This window comes from Leishmania martiniquensis, chromosome 28 (genome assembly GCF_017916325.1).
Source record: "Leishmania martiniquensis isolate LSCM1 chromosome 28, whole genome shotgun sequence".
NCBI classification, from domain to species: Eukaryota; Euglenozoa; class Kinetoplastea; order Trypanosomatida; family Trypanosomatidae; genus Leishmania; species Leishmania martiniquensis.
In genome coordinates, this window is record NC_090163.1 from 353,755 (window position 1) to 367,443 (window position 13,689).

At 60.0% G+C, this 13,689-nt stretch overlaps 4 protein-coding genes across 4 annotated transcripts; all 4 read left to right on the forward strand.

Annotated features, from left to right (window-relative positions):
* Positions 1-870: 870 nt before the first annotated feature.
* LSCM1_03117 (uncharacterized protein) lies at positions 871-1,593 on the forward strand (the record flags this gene model as incomplete). The annotated part of the gene is made up of 1 exon (XM_067320669.1): positions 871-1,593. The coding sequence occupies one exon, from the start codon at positions 871-873 to the stop codon at positions 1,591-1,593; it is 723 nt and encodes a 240-aa protein (XP_067177279.1).
* Positions 1,594-5,790: 4,197 nt separating this feature from the next.
* On the forward strand, positions 5,791-6,255 carry LSCM1_03118 (uncharacterized protein; the record flags this gene model as incomplete). The annotated part of the gene is made up of 1 exon (XM_067320670.1): positions 5,791-6,255. The coding sequence occupies one exon, from the start codon at positions 5,791-5,793 to the stop codon at positions 6,253-6,255; it is 465 nt and encodes a 154-aa protein (XP_067177280.1).
* Positions 6,256-7,701: 1,446 nt separating this feature from the next.
* Positions 7,702-10,221, forward strand: LSCM1_03119 (uncharacterized protein; the record flags this gene model as incomplete). Its single annotated transcript, XM_067320671.1, has 1 exon — positions 7,702-10,221. The coding sequence occupies one exon, from the start codon at positions 7,702-7,704 to the stop codon at positions 10,219-10,221; it is 2,520 nt and encodes an 839-aa protein (XP_067177281.1).
* A 1,230-nt stretch (positions 10,222-11,451) lies between these two features.
* On the forward strand, positions 11,452-12,702 carry LSCM1_03120 (uncharacterized protein; the record flags this gene model as incomplete). Its single annotated transcript, XM_067320672.1, has 1 exon — positions 11,452-12,702. One exon carries the CDS (start codon positions 11,452-11,454, stop codon positions 12,700-12,702), a length of 1,251 nt encoding a protein of 416 aa, XP_067177282.1.
* Between the last annotated feature and the right edge of the window lie 987 nt (positions 12,703-13,689).

Genomic DNA, 13,689 nt, shown 5'->3' on the forward strand with positions numbered 1-13,689 from the left:
TAAGTGGCCCCTTTTTGTGTATGTCTCTGTGTGTATGCGTGTGTCTGTTCTTCTCTGGCGCCTCGCTCCTTGGCCTCCCTCCTCTATGCATGCTGGGGTGCGCGTAGTGCGGGGGTGGAAGCGGACTGTTTTGCAGGTCGCATCGGTCCTCTGTCTCTGTCTCTCTCTCTCTCTCGCTCAGCCGCTATGTTGCTGTTATGCGCTCGACACGGGTGAAAGCGGTATTCGCTACCGGAGGCGGGGATGGACAGCGCCAAAGGAGGAGCCTTCAGGGAGGATGGCACGGCGGCGACTTGCCGTCGCGCCCCTGCTGTTGCAGGTGAGCGAGTCCATCTGCGGAGAGGTGCTTCTCCACTACACCAGTTCCTCTCACCAACTCTTCCTTGTATGCTTGCAGGAGCTTGTCTGCCCTCTACCTCGCAGCTCTGTGCCATTCATCGTCTCCTTCCCGTCACCCATCTCCTCCCCTATGCGACGAGCGCGCCTCACGGCGTTCCCTTTGTACCCCTTTTACCGTGCCACTCCTCAAATTCTTTCGCTTCCACCACTGCGGCTGGTGTGGTGTTTGCTGTTGCTACTGTTGTGCGGTGTGTGTGTGTGAACCTGGCCGTGGTGGCTCCACGAAACCTTTGCTTCCTTTGGAGAGAGAGCCGCACCACATCTTTGTCCCCCCCGCTCCTTCCCCCGTCTTCCTCTTTCTCTCTGCCCTCCCTTCCCGACCTCTCGGCCTTCACTTTACCCCCCCCAAACAATCTCAGCATTGCATCCTTGACGCTGCGTGCGTTGGTGGACGCGCTCAAGCCTGCGCCCTTCTCCCTCCACGTGACTCCGGTGGGGATCCGTTGCGGCAGTACCTCACGTAAAGGTTGTATGTCTCGATTACCGAACCGGTTATCCGGTGGCATTGCCCGTGCCAACCTGGTGAACCATGACGCTTTTGTCAAGCCCATGAGCTTGAACCCCTTCCTTGGCGCCGTTCACGATGGCATCAGCACTGGCTACCACCAGGGCTTTTCAGCCAAGCCCATTCATTGGCTGTACCGCTTTCGCTACAACCTTCTTCCGCAAGGCATGTCTGGTGGCTTCTTCTCGCGCAACCCTTACGGCCGCTTTGTGCACTGGCTTGAGGTTAGCACGATCGAGAAGGTGCGATTGCAGCTCATGACGGTGGAGTCAATGCCCGTCTCGGTGCTGGTCAGTATTGTGGTCGTTTACTCGTTGTGGTTCTCGTACCGCCTCGCTTTCCTGCACCCCGACATCACCCTCTACAACCTCGGCCTGTGGTCCACCAAGCCGTGGGTGCAGCAGCAGCGCTTCAACAAGAAGATCGACATTGACCAGCCAGTGTACCGCTGGGTTCACCGCGTGCCAGAGTTCCTGATCAACGACCCAATCCGTGAGATGTACAAGCTAAAGATCGCCGCGAACGACCCGTATCTGGAGTACCTGCGCAGCATCGGGCGCGAGGAGGAGCTTACCGTGTACGAGAAGGACCGCGCGGACGGGGCTGGAAACATTCGTCCGCTGAACATCGGCCATGAAGACCGCAGCGGTCACAACCCGGGCCCACTGACGGCAGGCCACGGTATCTAGGAGCGCGCTAGTGGGCCTTTCGCGTACAGGTTGGACATAGGTGTTCCCCCTTTCGCTTCACGCTTTACATGAGAGCACGGTGGCTCTGACTCACGCAAGCGTCACCGCCGCGACGACTTCGCTCTCTACCGCGTGTGTTCTGGTCTGAGATGCCGTGCCTGCTTTCTTTTTCGTGGCGCCTGCATAGGCCACAGAGAGAGGGAGTAACGCGCAGACAGGCAGGCAGACCGATACGCCCCTACGCAACCATACGTACCCGCTTAGTCGCATCACCCGCCATGCTTCTTTCATCGGTTGGAAGCGCTTTGTGGCAATGGTCTTCGCTTCCTTTTTTTCGCTCTATTTTCCACCGATTTTCCACTTGACAACGGCACCGTTGCACGCGAACCTTTTTGGTCTCGCTGTTTCCTCAGCCCCCCCTCCTCCTCTTCTTTGCCCTCACCCTGCCCCACCCCTCCTCTCCCCTTCCCCCTCACGTCGTCGTTCACATGGCCTGCAGCGGCACCCCCTCACTCCCGACTCGCACACTTAGACACACCATTTTTTCAGGGTGGTCCCCGAAAACAGGCATGCATGTTTGCATGAGGGGCAGAAGGAATGCATGAGCGTGCTAATATACAAGCACGCTCATGGACAAGGACATCCACACGCGTGTGCGAGTGTGTGTGTGTGGAGGAGGGGGTCGCAGTGCGTAGGAGAGGGGAGGGAGATGGGATGTATGTACGCAGTCAAGTCCCCCAGTCTCGAACACATAGAAGACGGAGCAACTCTGTTGCGGAGAGTGAAGGAGGCCGTACGAAAAGCGGGGGCAAAGCTGCGAGATGTGCGGTACGTTCTCCTCGCTCACGCCCGCAAAAAGAGCCCCACCCCACCCCCACAAACTTATTCACGCACAGAGAACGGAGATGGTCATACATCGCATTATTTGACGAAAAGGGACTGGCCACGAGGGTAACGGCCGCGCAAGGCTGCCGGGTGAGAGGGCTTCACCGACGCTATTTTTGTTTTCCTGCTCTTCCCCTTTCCCCTTATCACTTAGGGTGCCTCCTGAGCTTTTCTTCCCTGTTTGGCTTACAAAGAGCCGTTTGGCCTTTCCCCTTAACACTCATCTAGTAGTCCCCCCTCCCCCCTTCTCCCTTCTCTGCCACTTTGCGCCGAATCCCAATCAATCCACTGCTCCCCCCAGCAGGCGTGCAGCCGTCCTGCTCCCTTCTTCCTCCTTCTTTCCCTCTCTGTGAGCGTGTCTGTGCCTTGGAGCGTGGATGCTGGTCTGTCTGTATGTGTGTGTGTGTGTGTATGCGTGCGCCTGTGTGCTGGCGGCATCAAAAAATAAGACCAGTAGTGAAGAAGAGTCAGCGAGTCTCGCCCTCTTCCCCCCCTCCACAGCCCCCACCCGTTGGTTCCTCTTATGCTATGCGAGCGTGTGTGTGTTAGCGTCATTTCTCCCTCTCCTTCCCCCTTCCCTTTTTTATATTTTATTTGCGGACCCCTCTGACTTGTGGTTTCCATTTTTTCTTTTCTCTTTGCCCTTTCACGTGTCGTCAGTGTATTTCACTCGTTGGCATCGGCGCTTTCACCCCTCTCCCCCTCCCTTCCCCTTCTCCGTATACACACGAGCGCGTCGGCGTGAAAAGGTGAGGTGTGTCTACGCAAACATACATATACGTATATATATATATCAGATGAATAAGGATGGGCAGGTCAGGGAAGGGACCGGAGAGAGGGACTGGGGAGGTGGGTACAGGCGTGCCTCATGTGAGTGAAGATGGCCACACACACACACAGAAGCACCACACTGAGTGTCTTGTCACCGGTCTTCGCTACTGCTTCTGCAGCGGTGCCTCCGTGGCTGCGCATGTTGCACAGGTGGCAATAACGACCGCAGGCGGTGGTGGTGGTGGCTGGCCGCTTTACTTTACCCCTTTCCCTCTCTCAAGGCCGATGCTCAGAGGGCACTGCTGCGCCCCCTCTTTCTGGAGAAGCGCTGCTGCTCCATCTCGATGCACGCGCCACTCGGAAGAGCAGTGCTCCGTCCCTCTCTCTTTCCCTGCTTTGATACACACATATATATATGTATTTATATTTATACATATCGATCGGTTTTGCCCTCAGAGCCGCCTGCGACGCCGTATTTTCTTTCGCCGGTGTCCTCCATCAAAAAAGGCAAAGTAGAGAATACGCAGCGACTGTTCCGCTTCGCAAAGACACACTCGCGCAAACACGCGGGTGAAGAGAAAGAACGAGAGCACTGCAGAATCGTCAGCTAACAGGGAGCGCAGTGCAGTGTTGTGCGCGTAGCAATGCAAAAAGAAGTGAATGACGGGGACGCAGAGAATACTGTGACCCGAGGTGGGCGCCGATGTGCACTACCAACAACTACGGTGAGACGGCTTTGATGCGGGGCTTTTCCTACTCACCTCATGAGGCCTCTTTTCTGTCGGACTCCTCGGCAAAGCTTGCTCATCGAGACGATGTGCAAGCAAGGGCGCTTCTAGCAGCTTTCATGCTCCTCTGCTAAGCGTCTGCTAGAGGAGATAGGCGGAAAGAAAGCGAGCGAGTGGTTATGCGCTTCCGTCTTGTACACCCCCTGCCCCTCTCTTTCGCTGTTCTTTGTGGGGGCCTTTTCAACCTGTCCTACTCACGAGCGGTCTATCGGTCAGCGACTCTCTTCCTCGCATCTTCGTCTTCCGGTAGCGCCGCCCGTGGGAGCACTTTCCTCACCTCTTTCACAGTCTCACGTTGTGCCCTCTGCTGTACATTTGCGGTGCCTTCCGCACAAGGCCCCTCCCACCCCATACACACAAACATTTTTTTTTTGCGGTGTCAAACAGGGATTCGCCTCCTTGCCTGCGAGCGAGGCCCGTGCGGGTGTTCTGTGCACGCGTAGGCGCTTTGCGGCACGCGCTCCGCCCACGAAAAAAAAGAAGAATACGGAGAACGGCACGTCGATCACCGAAGTCCTACGCAGGCAGAGCATGGGATGTGTATGATGATGTTAGTGTACTAGCTCCGGCCGCGCGTGCTCTGCTCAGCGCAGTCCCAATGCCTCATCAGCGGGCCAAAAGACGCGCATGAATGTATGCCGCACACATTTCCGGCACGTAGCTGGCCGCCCACAGAGGCTCCTTCGCGAGCAAGAGGAAGACAGTTGAGCACAAGCGGGACGGAAGGAGCCATCGCTTCAGCACTGCTGATCACATGGTCGTCCAGCGCATGCCCGGGAGATCAGCGGAGGTGCTGATAAGAAGCAGCTCGTGCGACGCGGCCGCGCTCTTCTTGCTGCAGAAGAGGCCGCTGTGGTGCCCGTAGGTGGGTATCGTTCATAGGACTTCCTTCTTGCGCCGCTCGTAAACGTTTTTGTTCCTTGGTAGGGTGAGCTGGAACGTTTTTCGGTCATGGCACAATGCCTGAGCACTATGTGGCGCTGAAGGCACTCAAGAAGAGCCCGCCGTCCGCGCAGGTGCGCTACACCCCGACGACCCCGAGGCGTTATCGGCTGCCTCACTCAGCGGCAGTGGTCACGGAGGACTTTTGTCCGCCTTCAACGAATCACACAAATGCCGCCCGAAGGGGGCCTCTGGCCATTAGTGCGCGCGCGTTCGAGGCACCCGGGGAGCGCTCCCTACTTATCGTTTCCGTGCCGTATCGCTTGGCTGCCGCGTACGACGATGAGACCCTGCGGCCTGTCGACGCCCCTCCCCCATCTCGGCGCTGCTGCTGAGTGCGAGCATGGCGGTGTGTGCCGTGAGCGTTGCGAAAAAGCAAGGTAAGCTGGCGCGCGGTCGACGCCTTCTGTCCGTGGCTTTGCCTCATCTGTGCACGTTAGGAGAGTTTAGGGCAACCGGCGTATCTTTTCACTTCGGCATCCGCTACCGCCGTCGCTGTGCGTCCTTTCCTCGCACCCTTCTGGCTCGGCTCTTGGGGTCCCGTTTTCCATGGCTCTTCGTGCGCTGAGGATGCGGCGCAGCACACCATCCCCTGTCTCCCTCCCCCGCCTTCTCTCTTCTCGTGGCCCCGTCGATTTTATTTTGCACTCGGCTGAGATGAGCGACGTGTGAGCAGCGATTAGCTTTGCGCACAACGTTGTCGTTTGGACGCAGGGACGAGGTGAAGTTGTAGAGGGTGCACACTCTTCCAGAAAGTCCGACGCATACTCACGCTTGGCACTCCTTCTCTCGACGCGCCTCGCAACGAGACATGCTGTTTCCACAGCCGGTATTCTTGGCGGTGGCTGGTGGGGGGGCGCTCCTGAGCGTGGCGCATTACTTTGTGAAAGTCCGAAGTGTCACGGGTCAGGTCCCTGTGCATTTCAATCTTTTCGGCCTCCCGGATAGCACCGCCGCGCCGTGGGCGTTCGTCATGTACCCCATCATGTCCGTGGGGCTGGCCGCGGTCATGATGTACACTGCACTTGCACCAAGGGCAACTGCAGTGCTGCTAAACAATTCAGTGGAGCAAGTATCGGCACGCGCCTCACTGTTGTGGGGGCAGTTTGCCGTCTTGACTTGTCAATACTATGCAGCTAGCATCGCTGAAGGCAGCGCCGAGCGGGTGCCAACGCCGGTGATGTGCGCGCTGTATGGTGCGCTGGCTGCCGTGTCAGCTGCCGTGCTGGCGACCAAGAATACGATACAAAGCCGGCGACGATGCGCCTTCCCCTAGCCTTGCTCCTCTGGGTCTTGCGTGGCTTGGGTGAGCAGCGGGCCTGTACTGGCATTCACCACGACAGAGGCGCGCACTCTGCTTCTTTCTGCTCCTCCCAGGCGTGTCGGAGGCGCTGACCGTGTCCTCTGCAGGCGGAGCCGCGCAGCTGTGCGGCGGTGCTCTCCTCTTTGACCTTGGATTGGCTCATGAAACTCGTACTCGCCAGGAGGAGGAGGAGGAGGGGGCACGAAGCCTTTTTTGTTTTTGTTTTTCTTGTGTCTTCGCTTCACGACTGCGGCTGCCGTGCGCTCCACTACCTTTGACGGCATGCCAACGGTGTTGCGCCTGATTGCCGCATTGCCACCAATCAGCTCTTTTGATGGCTCATTTCGCGTTCGCTTTGTATTGCGATTCTCACGGGCTCTCCATCGTCACACACACACACACAAAGGCACACATACGCGTGTACCGGATCACGTCCCCCTCCCAACTTCGTCAATCCCCTCGTCGCTCTCTTCCACAAACAGACAACCGTGCTACCCCCCCCTCTTTCTCCTCGACTAGTCCTTCGCTCTCCCTTGAGGGCCATGGCCCTCTGAACTACGTGCCTCCGGATCACTGGCGCACACGCTCGCCATCTCCTCACCCAACCCTCTCCACACCCGACCTCTCACCAGGCAGTCCAAGCTGCACAGCGAAAAATAGAGCGCGGTGCTGATCGTGCGTGTCGCGGGCAAGCCCTCGTTTCTGTGCATGTGAGTGCAGGGGAGCAGGTACGGGAAGCTGTGCGGCGGCCGAGGGTTGCACTTTTTCACGCGCCCCAGGAGCGACGTGCACCCCCCGACACGCGCGTCCGACGCAGCGCACGCTGTCGCGTACGCGTACAGAACGAAACTGCGCGGAAGTGTGAGGCCTTTGGCTGCCCCGCTGACTGGGCGGATGAAGCTCCAGCTCGCGAGCGTAGAATGCTTCGCGAAACGTGTCGAAGTAGCTGAACCTAGGAGATGGCACGCGCACAGGAGCTCGACGGATTACGTGCCCGCGAAAGAAGGGCGGCGCCGTGGTGAAGCCCAAGTGCGACGAGCACCAATGCAGCGCAGTGGAGCTCCTCTCTTCGCCATTTCATTCATGTGTACCACCGAGCAATCAAAGAGGGCTCCGTGCGGTGGTGAAGTCGTGCCAACCTCCTCGACACCATTACCCCAGCACCTCTTCGCGGGAAGAACGTTTTTCTCAGGCGACCAGGACACAGAAGGAGGCCGCTGACTCACGAAAAATGGCTACACCAACGATGACGCCAGTGAAGTTTTGAGGGGGCGGGCAAGCAGCCCCCGTCGACACTTTCCTGGTCACCGACAGAAGTGCTAAAAAGGACGCGCTTGCCGCCGCGCATCTCTCGGTGGGAAAGAGGGACGGCACGGCAGCGGCGATGACGTGAGGACGGAAGCGACACATCATGACGAAATGTCTGGCGTCCGTCAAGGGCGCGCTGCTGAACCTCCCCCTGTACACAAACCAGGCGGACGGATACGATTTATCGACCTCACCGGAGTTCCGGGCGGCGGCCACCGCGGCGAGGCGCTTCGAGAGGGAGTCGGAGACGCACCCACCCGCCCCGCTGCGGGTGGAGGAGATGCAGAGGGCCTACAGGGAGCTCTGCCGCACCCACCCGCGCGCCGCGCTCTTCCTGAAGCTGGCGTGGCACTGCGCCGCACGAGCGGGCGACCTGGGGACACTCCTGACAAGGGACGTGCACATCTCCGCACTCTCGGAGAGCTCGCCGACGGCCTCAGTGAGTATCACGATCCGCTATGGAAAGGGTGCGAGGTTCCGCGGGCCCTATGCGATAGGGACGCGATTGCAGCGAGAGGACGCGGCCCTGCTGCTGAAGCTGGTGAGGAGCCGAGGCCCAACGCAGCGCCTGTTTGCGGACGTGACGAGCCTCCGCGATCAGGTGCGAGCAGCGCTGCGCCGCGTGAACCCTGCGGCGGCCCTCCCATCCATCCGGAAGGGCGCCGCCCGTTACCTGGCAGCGAACGGCGTATCCGAGGCGGACCTCATGCGGATCACCGGCCACACGCGAGCGGACACGCTCAAGCGGTACCTGGGCTATGGCCTCCAGCCAACGAAGGAGGCCGTTGCCGCGCAGGAAAGCGCCGCGCAAGTCCTCCTAGGATTGACCAGCTAGGATGGGAGGCACCGACGGCGAAGAGCCTGGGGGTGTCGGACGCGGAGCTGTATGCGGAGACGCGCCGCATGCAGGGGCTGCCACCGGTGGCGACGCTGCCCGACGCGCGGCAGTGGCCCCTGCACCTGAAGCGCACCACGCCGCTGGACCTGGCGGCCGTGCGGGAAATGCCCACGGCGCACAGCCGCACGAAGCGGTTCCTGGAGCAGGCCATCCAATACATGAACCCGAGGCGGTTCGTGGGCCTGCGCACTTCACGCACGGTGAAGACGGCGTCCCTGCCGCTCGCGGACGTTCTGAGAGCGGTGGAGATGGGGAAGTTCGAGCGTTGCGACTGGCAACCTCGCCACCCAGCCTCGCGCCGGCCCCTGCCGGAGGGCATGTGCGGGGTGAACACGTTCTCTGTCCCAGAGATGAAAGGCCGACGACGGCTGATCACCGAGCCGCACCTCAACGCCCTGGTCTCGAAGCGGGAGCTGCCGAAGGTGGAGCATCCGACCCGCCTGTGGCGGCGCCAGGAGCTCCGCTACGCGCGGTACATGTTCCAGCTCGACTTTGTGACGTTCTACGACGCCATCCCCTTGCCGGAGGAGATGCGGAACAAGTTTCTGTTCCGCGCACGCGACCATGTCCTCTACCGGTGCTGCACGCTGCCCACCGGCGCACGATGGAGCGTAGCGGTGGGGCAGGCGGTGACATGGACGATCGTGGACATCGACACACCAGTGACGGTCTTCACCATGATGGACAACATGCTCATCGCGGCGCGCGAGGGGCAGGAGCGTGCGTTTCTATCCGCGGTGCGGCGCATCCTAGCCCGCATCCGGACGGCGAACCTCCTCACCTCCCCGGATCGGGAGACCGTGGCGGCCATGTCGGACGAGGAGCTGCTATCCTTGGCACGGGCCGACAACACGTTCCTGGGAGAGGACTTCCATTCGAACGGGAGCGAGCGGGTGGTACGCAACGCGCTCAAGACGGTGGCCAAGTTGAAACTGGCGCTCCGAGCGACGCGCTTCTCATGCCGGTCTTTCGCGTCCCTGGCGTCGCTGGTCATGTACGCCATGCACACGACGCGCCTGAACCCGGTGGAGGCGTTCCCCTTGCAGCAGGCGTACCGAGCCATGTTTCGGCTCGTGGACCGCGGCTGGGATTGGGACGACGAGGTGCCCTATGTGGGGTCGAACGTCCTCGCGTGCCTCCGATCGGTCGGCGGACGCCTGGTCGAGAACGAGTGGTGGACGATCGCGGACAGGACCGCGGCCAGCTACGAGGATGGCACGTACGACGCCATCTGCTTCACGGACGCGTCGGCCGACGGGTGGGGAGCGGTGGTGCGGTACGCGAACGGCACCACCGACGCCCTGCAGCAGAGGTGGGTCACGGACCTGCACCCGAAAGGTCGCGTCGGCGAAGGCCCGCCACGCACGCGGGTGCCGGACCCGCTGCCGAACGACAAATACTTCACCGCCAAGCACTCGGCGCACACAGATCCACGGGCGGCGATGCTGTGCCTGCAGTACCTGATGGCGCACGGGCTGGTCGCGAGAAGGGGCCCGATCATGCGCATGGCGGTGGTCACGGACCACTTTGCGATCGTGCGGGCGCAGCGGAAGCACAACGGCTTCGGCGGCATCGGCAGAGGGTACTGCCTGAACCGCCTGTACGCGTACACGACGGCCCTCTACTTTACCGAGCGCGTGCAGGTGGTGTTCTTTTACATCGCCGGCCAGGTGAACCCCGCGGATGAGCTATCACGCAATTTCGCCGACGACGGCGGTACGACACGGGGGTGACGCGGCGCGCTGCCGACAACCTGGCGGTGCCTTTTCTGCGCAGCACGTACTCCCCGTTATGCGAGCAGGCGCGCGGATCGCCGCCCACGATTCTCGCAACGGGGCGGGTGGATGGGGGCGGCATGGTCCCCCCTTCCCCCTCACGTTCGCCCGCAACGGGGCCCCAGCACCCCTGATGGGGAGTTTGTTCCCCGGCCAGCGTTCCCTTACCACGGCAAGGACAGCGGCTACCGGCGCGTCCACCAGGAAGGAGCGGCTGCGGGGGTTGTGACAGACAGCTGTGGCGGGGCCGTTCTTCTCCGCAGCACGCAAACGTCGCACTCAGCGAAGAGAACGCGGAACGGAGTACACTCCACACGATGGACAAGCACGACTACGGGGGACGAGGGCTGGTCCTGGCCAGAAGTCTGCTTACAGGAGAAATGAGGCCCGCGAGCGCAGCGAAGCCGCGGCGAGATTTACTCCCCAAATGTGGAGGAGGGCTGTTCAAGCGCCAGCCACTCACATCACGTTCCTTGTGTCTTTCTTCGGAGGGGGGGAGCATTGCATTCTGTTTCGCGACAGAAGCGTGGCAATCGCATGCACAGCGACGAGTGATCGCGCTTCTATCGACTGCAGTTGTAGCCATCCCCTCCTCTTCATCATCAGGATCTGTGCACCAAGATTTCTTATGCTCCAGCGGGGCTTGGAAGTCGCGTAAGGTACCGCAGGGAGCTTGTTGGCGCGGTGTGTGACGGATGAGAGCGTCATGTGCGTCCTGGCAGACTTTATGAATACCGAACCGCGCGAAGACGTTGTGGTGATGCCTCTTGCGTTGGCAGGTGCGGTGCACTGGGCATAGAGCAGCAGTGCGGCGGCGGTGGCCCTCTGTGTGGGCTTGTCGGCGTTCACGAATGACTCTTCTTTCGCGTTCTCCTCCCTCTTTTCTCTCTTCTCCTTTCCGCAACCGGGTGAGGTGCGTTGGCCCGCCTGTCGTGCTGCTGCTGCTGCCTTTCCTTTCAGCTCGCTCCGGTCTTGCATCGTCATCATCAGCATCGCTTTCTTCTCTCGCGCCTCAGATTGTCTCCATCGACCCGCGAAGCGGACACGTCACAAACCTCTCAGCTGAGATCGTCAGGCGGAAGGGCATATTCGGGCCGACCACCCGCCACCCCTCTTTGCATTTCTGTTTCCTTCTCGCTTTCTCTTGAACTTCTCATATCTGTGGTGATTGGTGACACGTGCACGACAATGAGCGACTCCGAAGGTGGGCTGCTGAGCCGCCGGCAGGTTCGCCGCGCCGATGACGACAGCGACGTGTCGCCTGGCGTGATTCTGCGGCTGAAGTACGCCATGTACCTCTTCGTCGCACTTCTGCTGTCGATGATGGTGCGGGGGCTGATGAGCTCTGTGTTCGGGAAGATTCCAATGCTGGAGAAGGGGTGCGCCAAGGCCAGCCGAGGCGGCGTGATTCAGGCGGCGTGCGGGGCAGAAATGCTCATCTACCGCGTCAGCTTCGCCCTCGTCGTCTTCTTCGGCATCCACTGGCTCACCGTATCAGATCTGATGTGCTGCATCCGCAGCAGGGACCGCGTGGAGCTCCAGAGCAACTTCTTCACAGTCAAGACAGTGCTGCTGGTGCTTCTCTTCATTGTGACACTCTTCGTCCCCAACGGCTTTTTCTCCGCGTACGCCTACGTCTGCCTTGTCTGCTCCGGCTTGTACCTCTTGATGAACGTCCTCTTCCTCGTCGACTTCTCGTACCAGTGGAGCGACGATTGGAGTGATCGCGCTGACCGCAACTCAAAGTGGATGTGGTACCTCCTCGTTGTGGCCATCGGCAGCATCACCATCGCTGTGGCCGCTATCGTCGCCTCTTTTGTGATATACGTCCCGCACTCAGACTGCAATTACAACGCGTGCACCATCACGAGCGTTGCCGCGGGCGCGTTCGTGTACTTCATTCTGTCCATTTACGTCCCACATGGCTCCATCGTGCCGAGCAGTATTGTCTTCCTCTACACCAGCTGCATCCTCTTCTTTACTCTGCGCACGACAGACAACGAGCACTGCAACCGCATGGCCACGCGCCAGAGCAGCACAGCGTACTCGATTATGCAGACTATCGCCACAATGGTCTTCACGTGCTTCACGCTGCTCTATAGCGTGGTGGCGGCGGGCAGCAGTGGTGCGGCCCTCCAAATTGGCCAGGACGACAGCGGCGAGGTAGCAGATCCAGAGGAGAGCGGCCACCTGTCTCACTACATGTTCTTCTACACCATCATGATCTTCGGCTCAATGTACCTGGCGATGCTAGGCAGCTCCTGGCACGTCAGCGGCGCCGGTGATAGCGGCTTGTCAACGAGCATCAACCTCGCCTTCTGGGTGCGCCTATCGACGCTCTGGGCGGCCGTTTTCATGTACATGTGGTCGCTTGTGGCACCGTACACGTGCTGCAAAGGTCGTGACTTCGGCTTTGCGGTCGACGAGGACTGGGTGTAAGAGGCACAAGTGCAGGCGCGTGCCCTCCCCCTCCCCTCTTGTGAACGGCTGCAGCGCTCTTCCGTAACCCCTTCACGGTTCGTCTGCCGCTCCTCTTCTTCTTACCCTCTTCAGGTACTGCTGCTGCGCCTTGTCCGTGGGGGCACTCTCTCGAACAGTGGTTGGAGGCGCCAGCGCAGCTCTCCCTTACCCCTCCCCTCGTTGCCTCCCTTTTTTGCTTTCGTTTTCGCTTTGCCCTTAATATGTACACCGCAAGAGAGGGGAGAGGAGGGGGGAGGAGAGGAGAGGGTGGCGGCATCTGCTGCTTTTGATTCTCCACTTTGACGCGTTTTTTTGACTCGCATGACGTACTCGACATGAATTACGCACGTCATGGCGGGCATCTCTGACAGAGAGGGCACACGCTGGGTGCAGCCCCTCCCTCCCTCCCCCTTCCCCAAGTAGCTATTGGACACGCATACGTGAAGACGTGATGAGCTCTGCTTTTTTCCCTTCTTCTTCGTTCGTCGTCTCCTCCTCTCTGTGACAGCAAGCAGCCGATCACATCTAAAATAGAGTCGGTGCTGTAGGCTTGCACTCTTCTCAGTGTCTCCTCTCCCTCCACCTCAGCTTCCTTTTTCGTTTGGGCGTGTGGCGGTCTTGCACATCAATTCAATCCAGAGCTCATGCTGGCTCCGTCCATTGATCGCACGATGTGCGTAGGCGCTCCTCCACAGGCATTGGCGCTGGATATTGCTTCCGCGAATGACGGGCCCCTCTTTTTCTGTGGTGCACATCTGCGTATGCCTGTGCATGTGTTCATTAGGTTTGTGGCATGTGGGCCGTTCTGGGCAGGGACAGCGGATCGTTTTTTTTTTCACGATCTCGATGGCCCTTTTCCGTCATGCTTTTGGCGCATGCTCTACCAGTCCCTTCTCTCCTCTCCGGTGCTACGGTGAACCCACTTCTTACCTTCTACCCCCTAACAGCACACACACACACACAGAC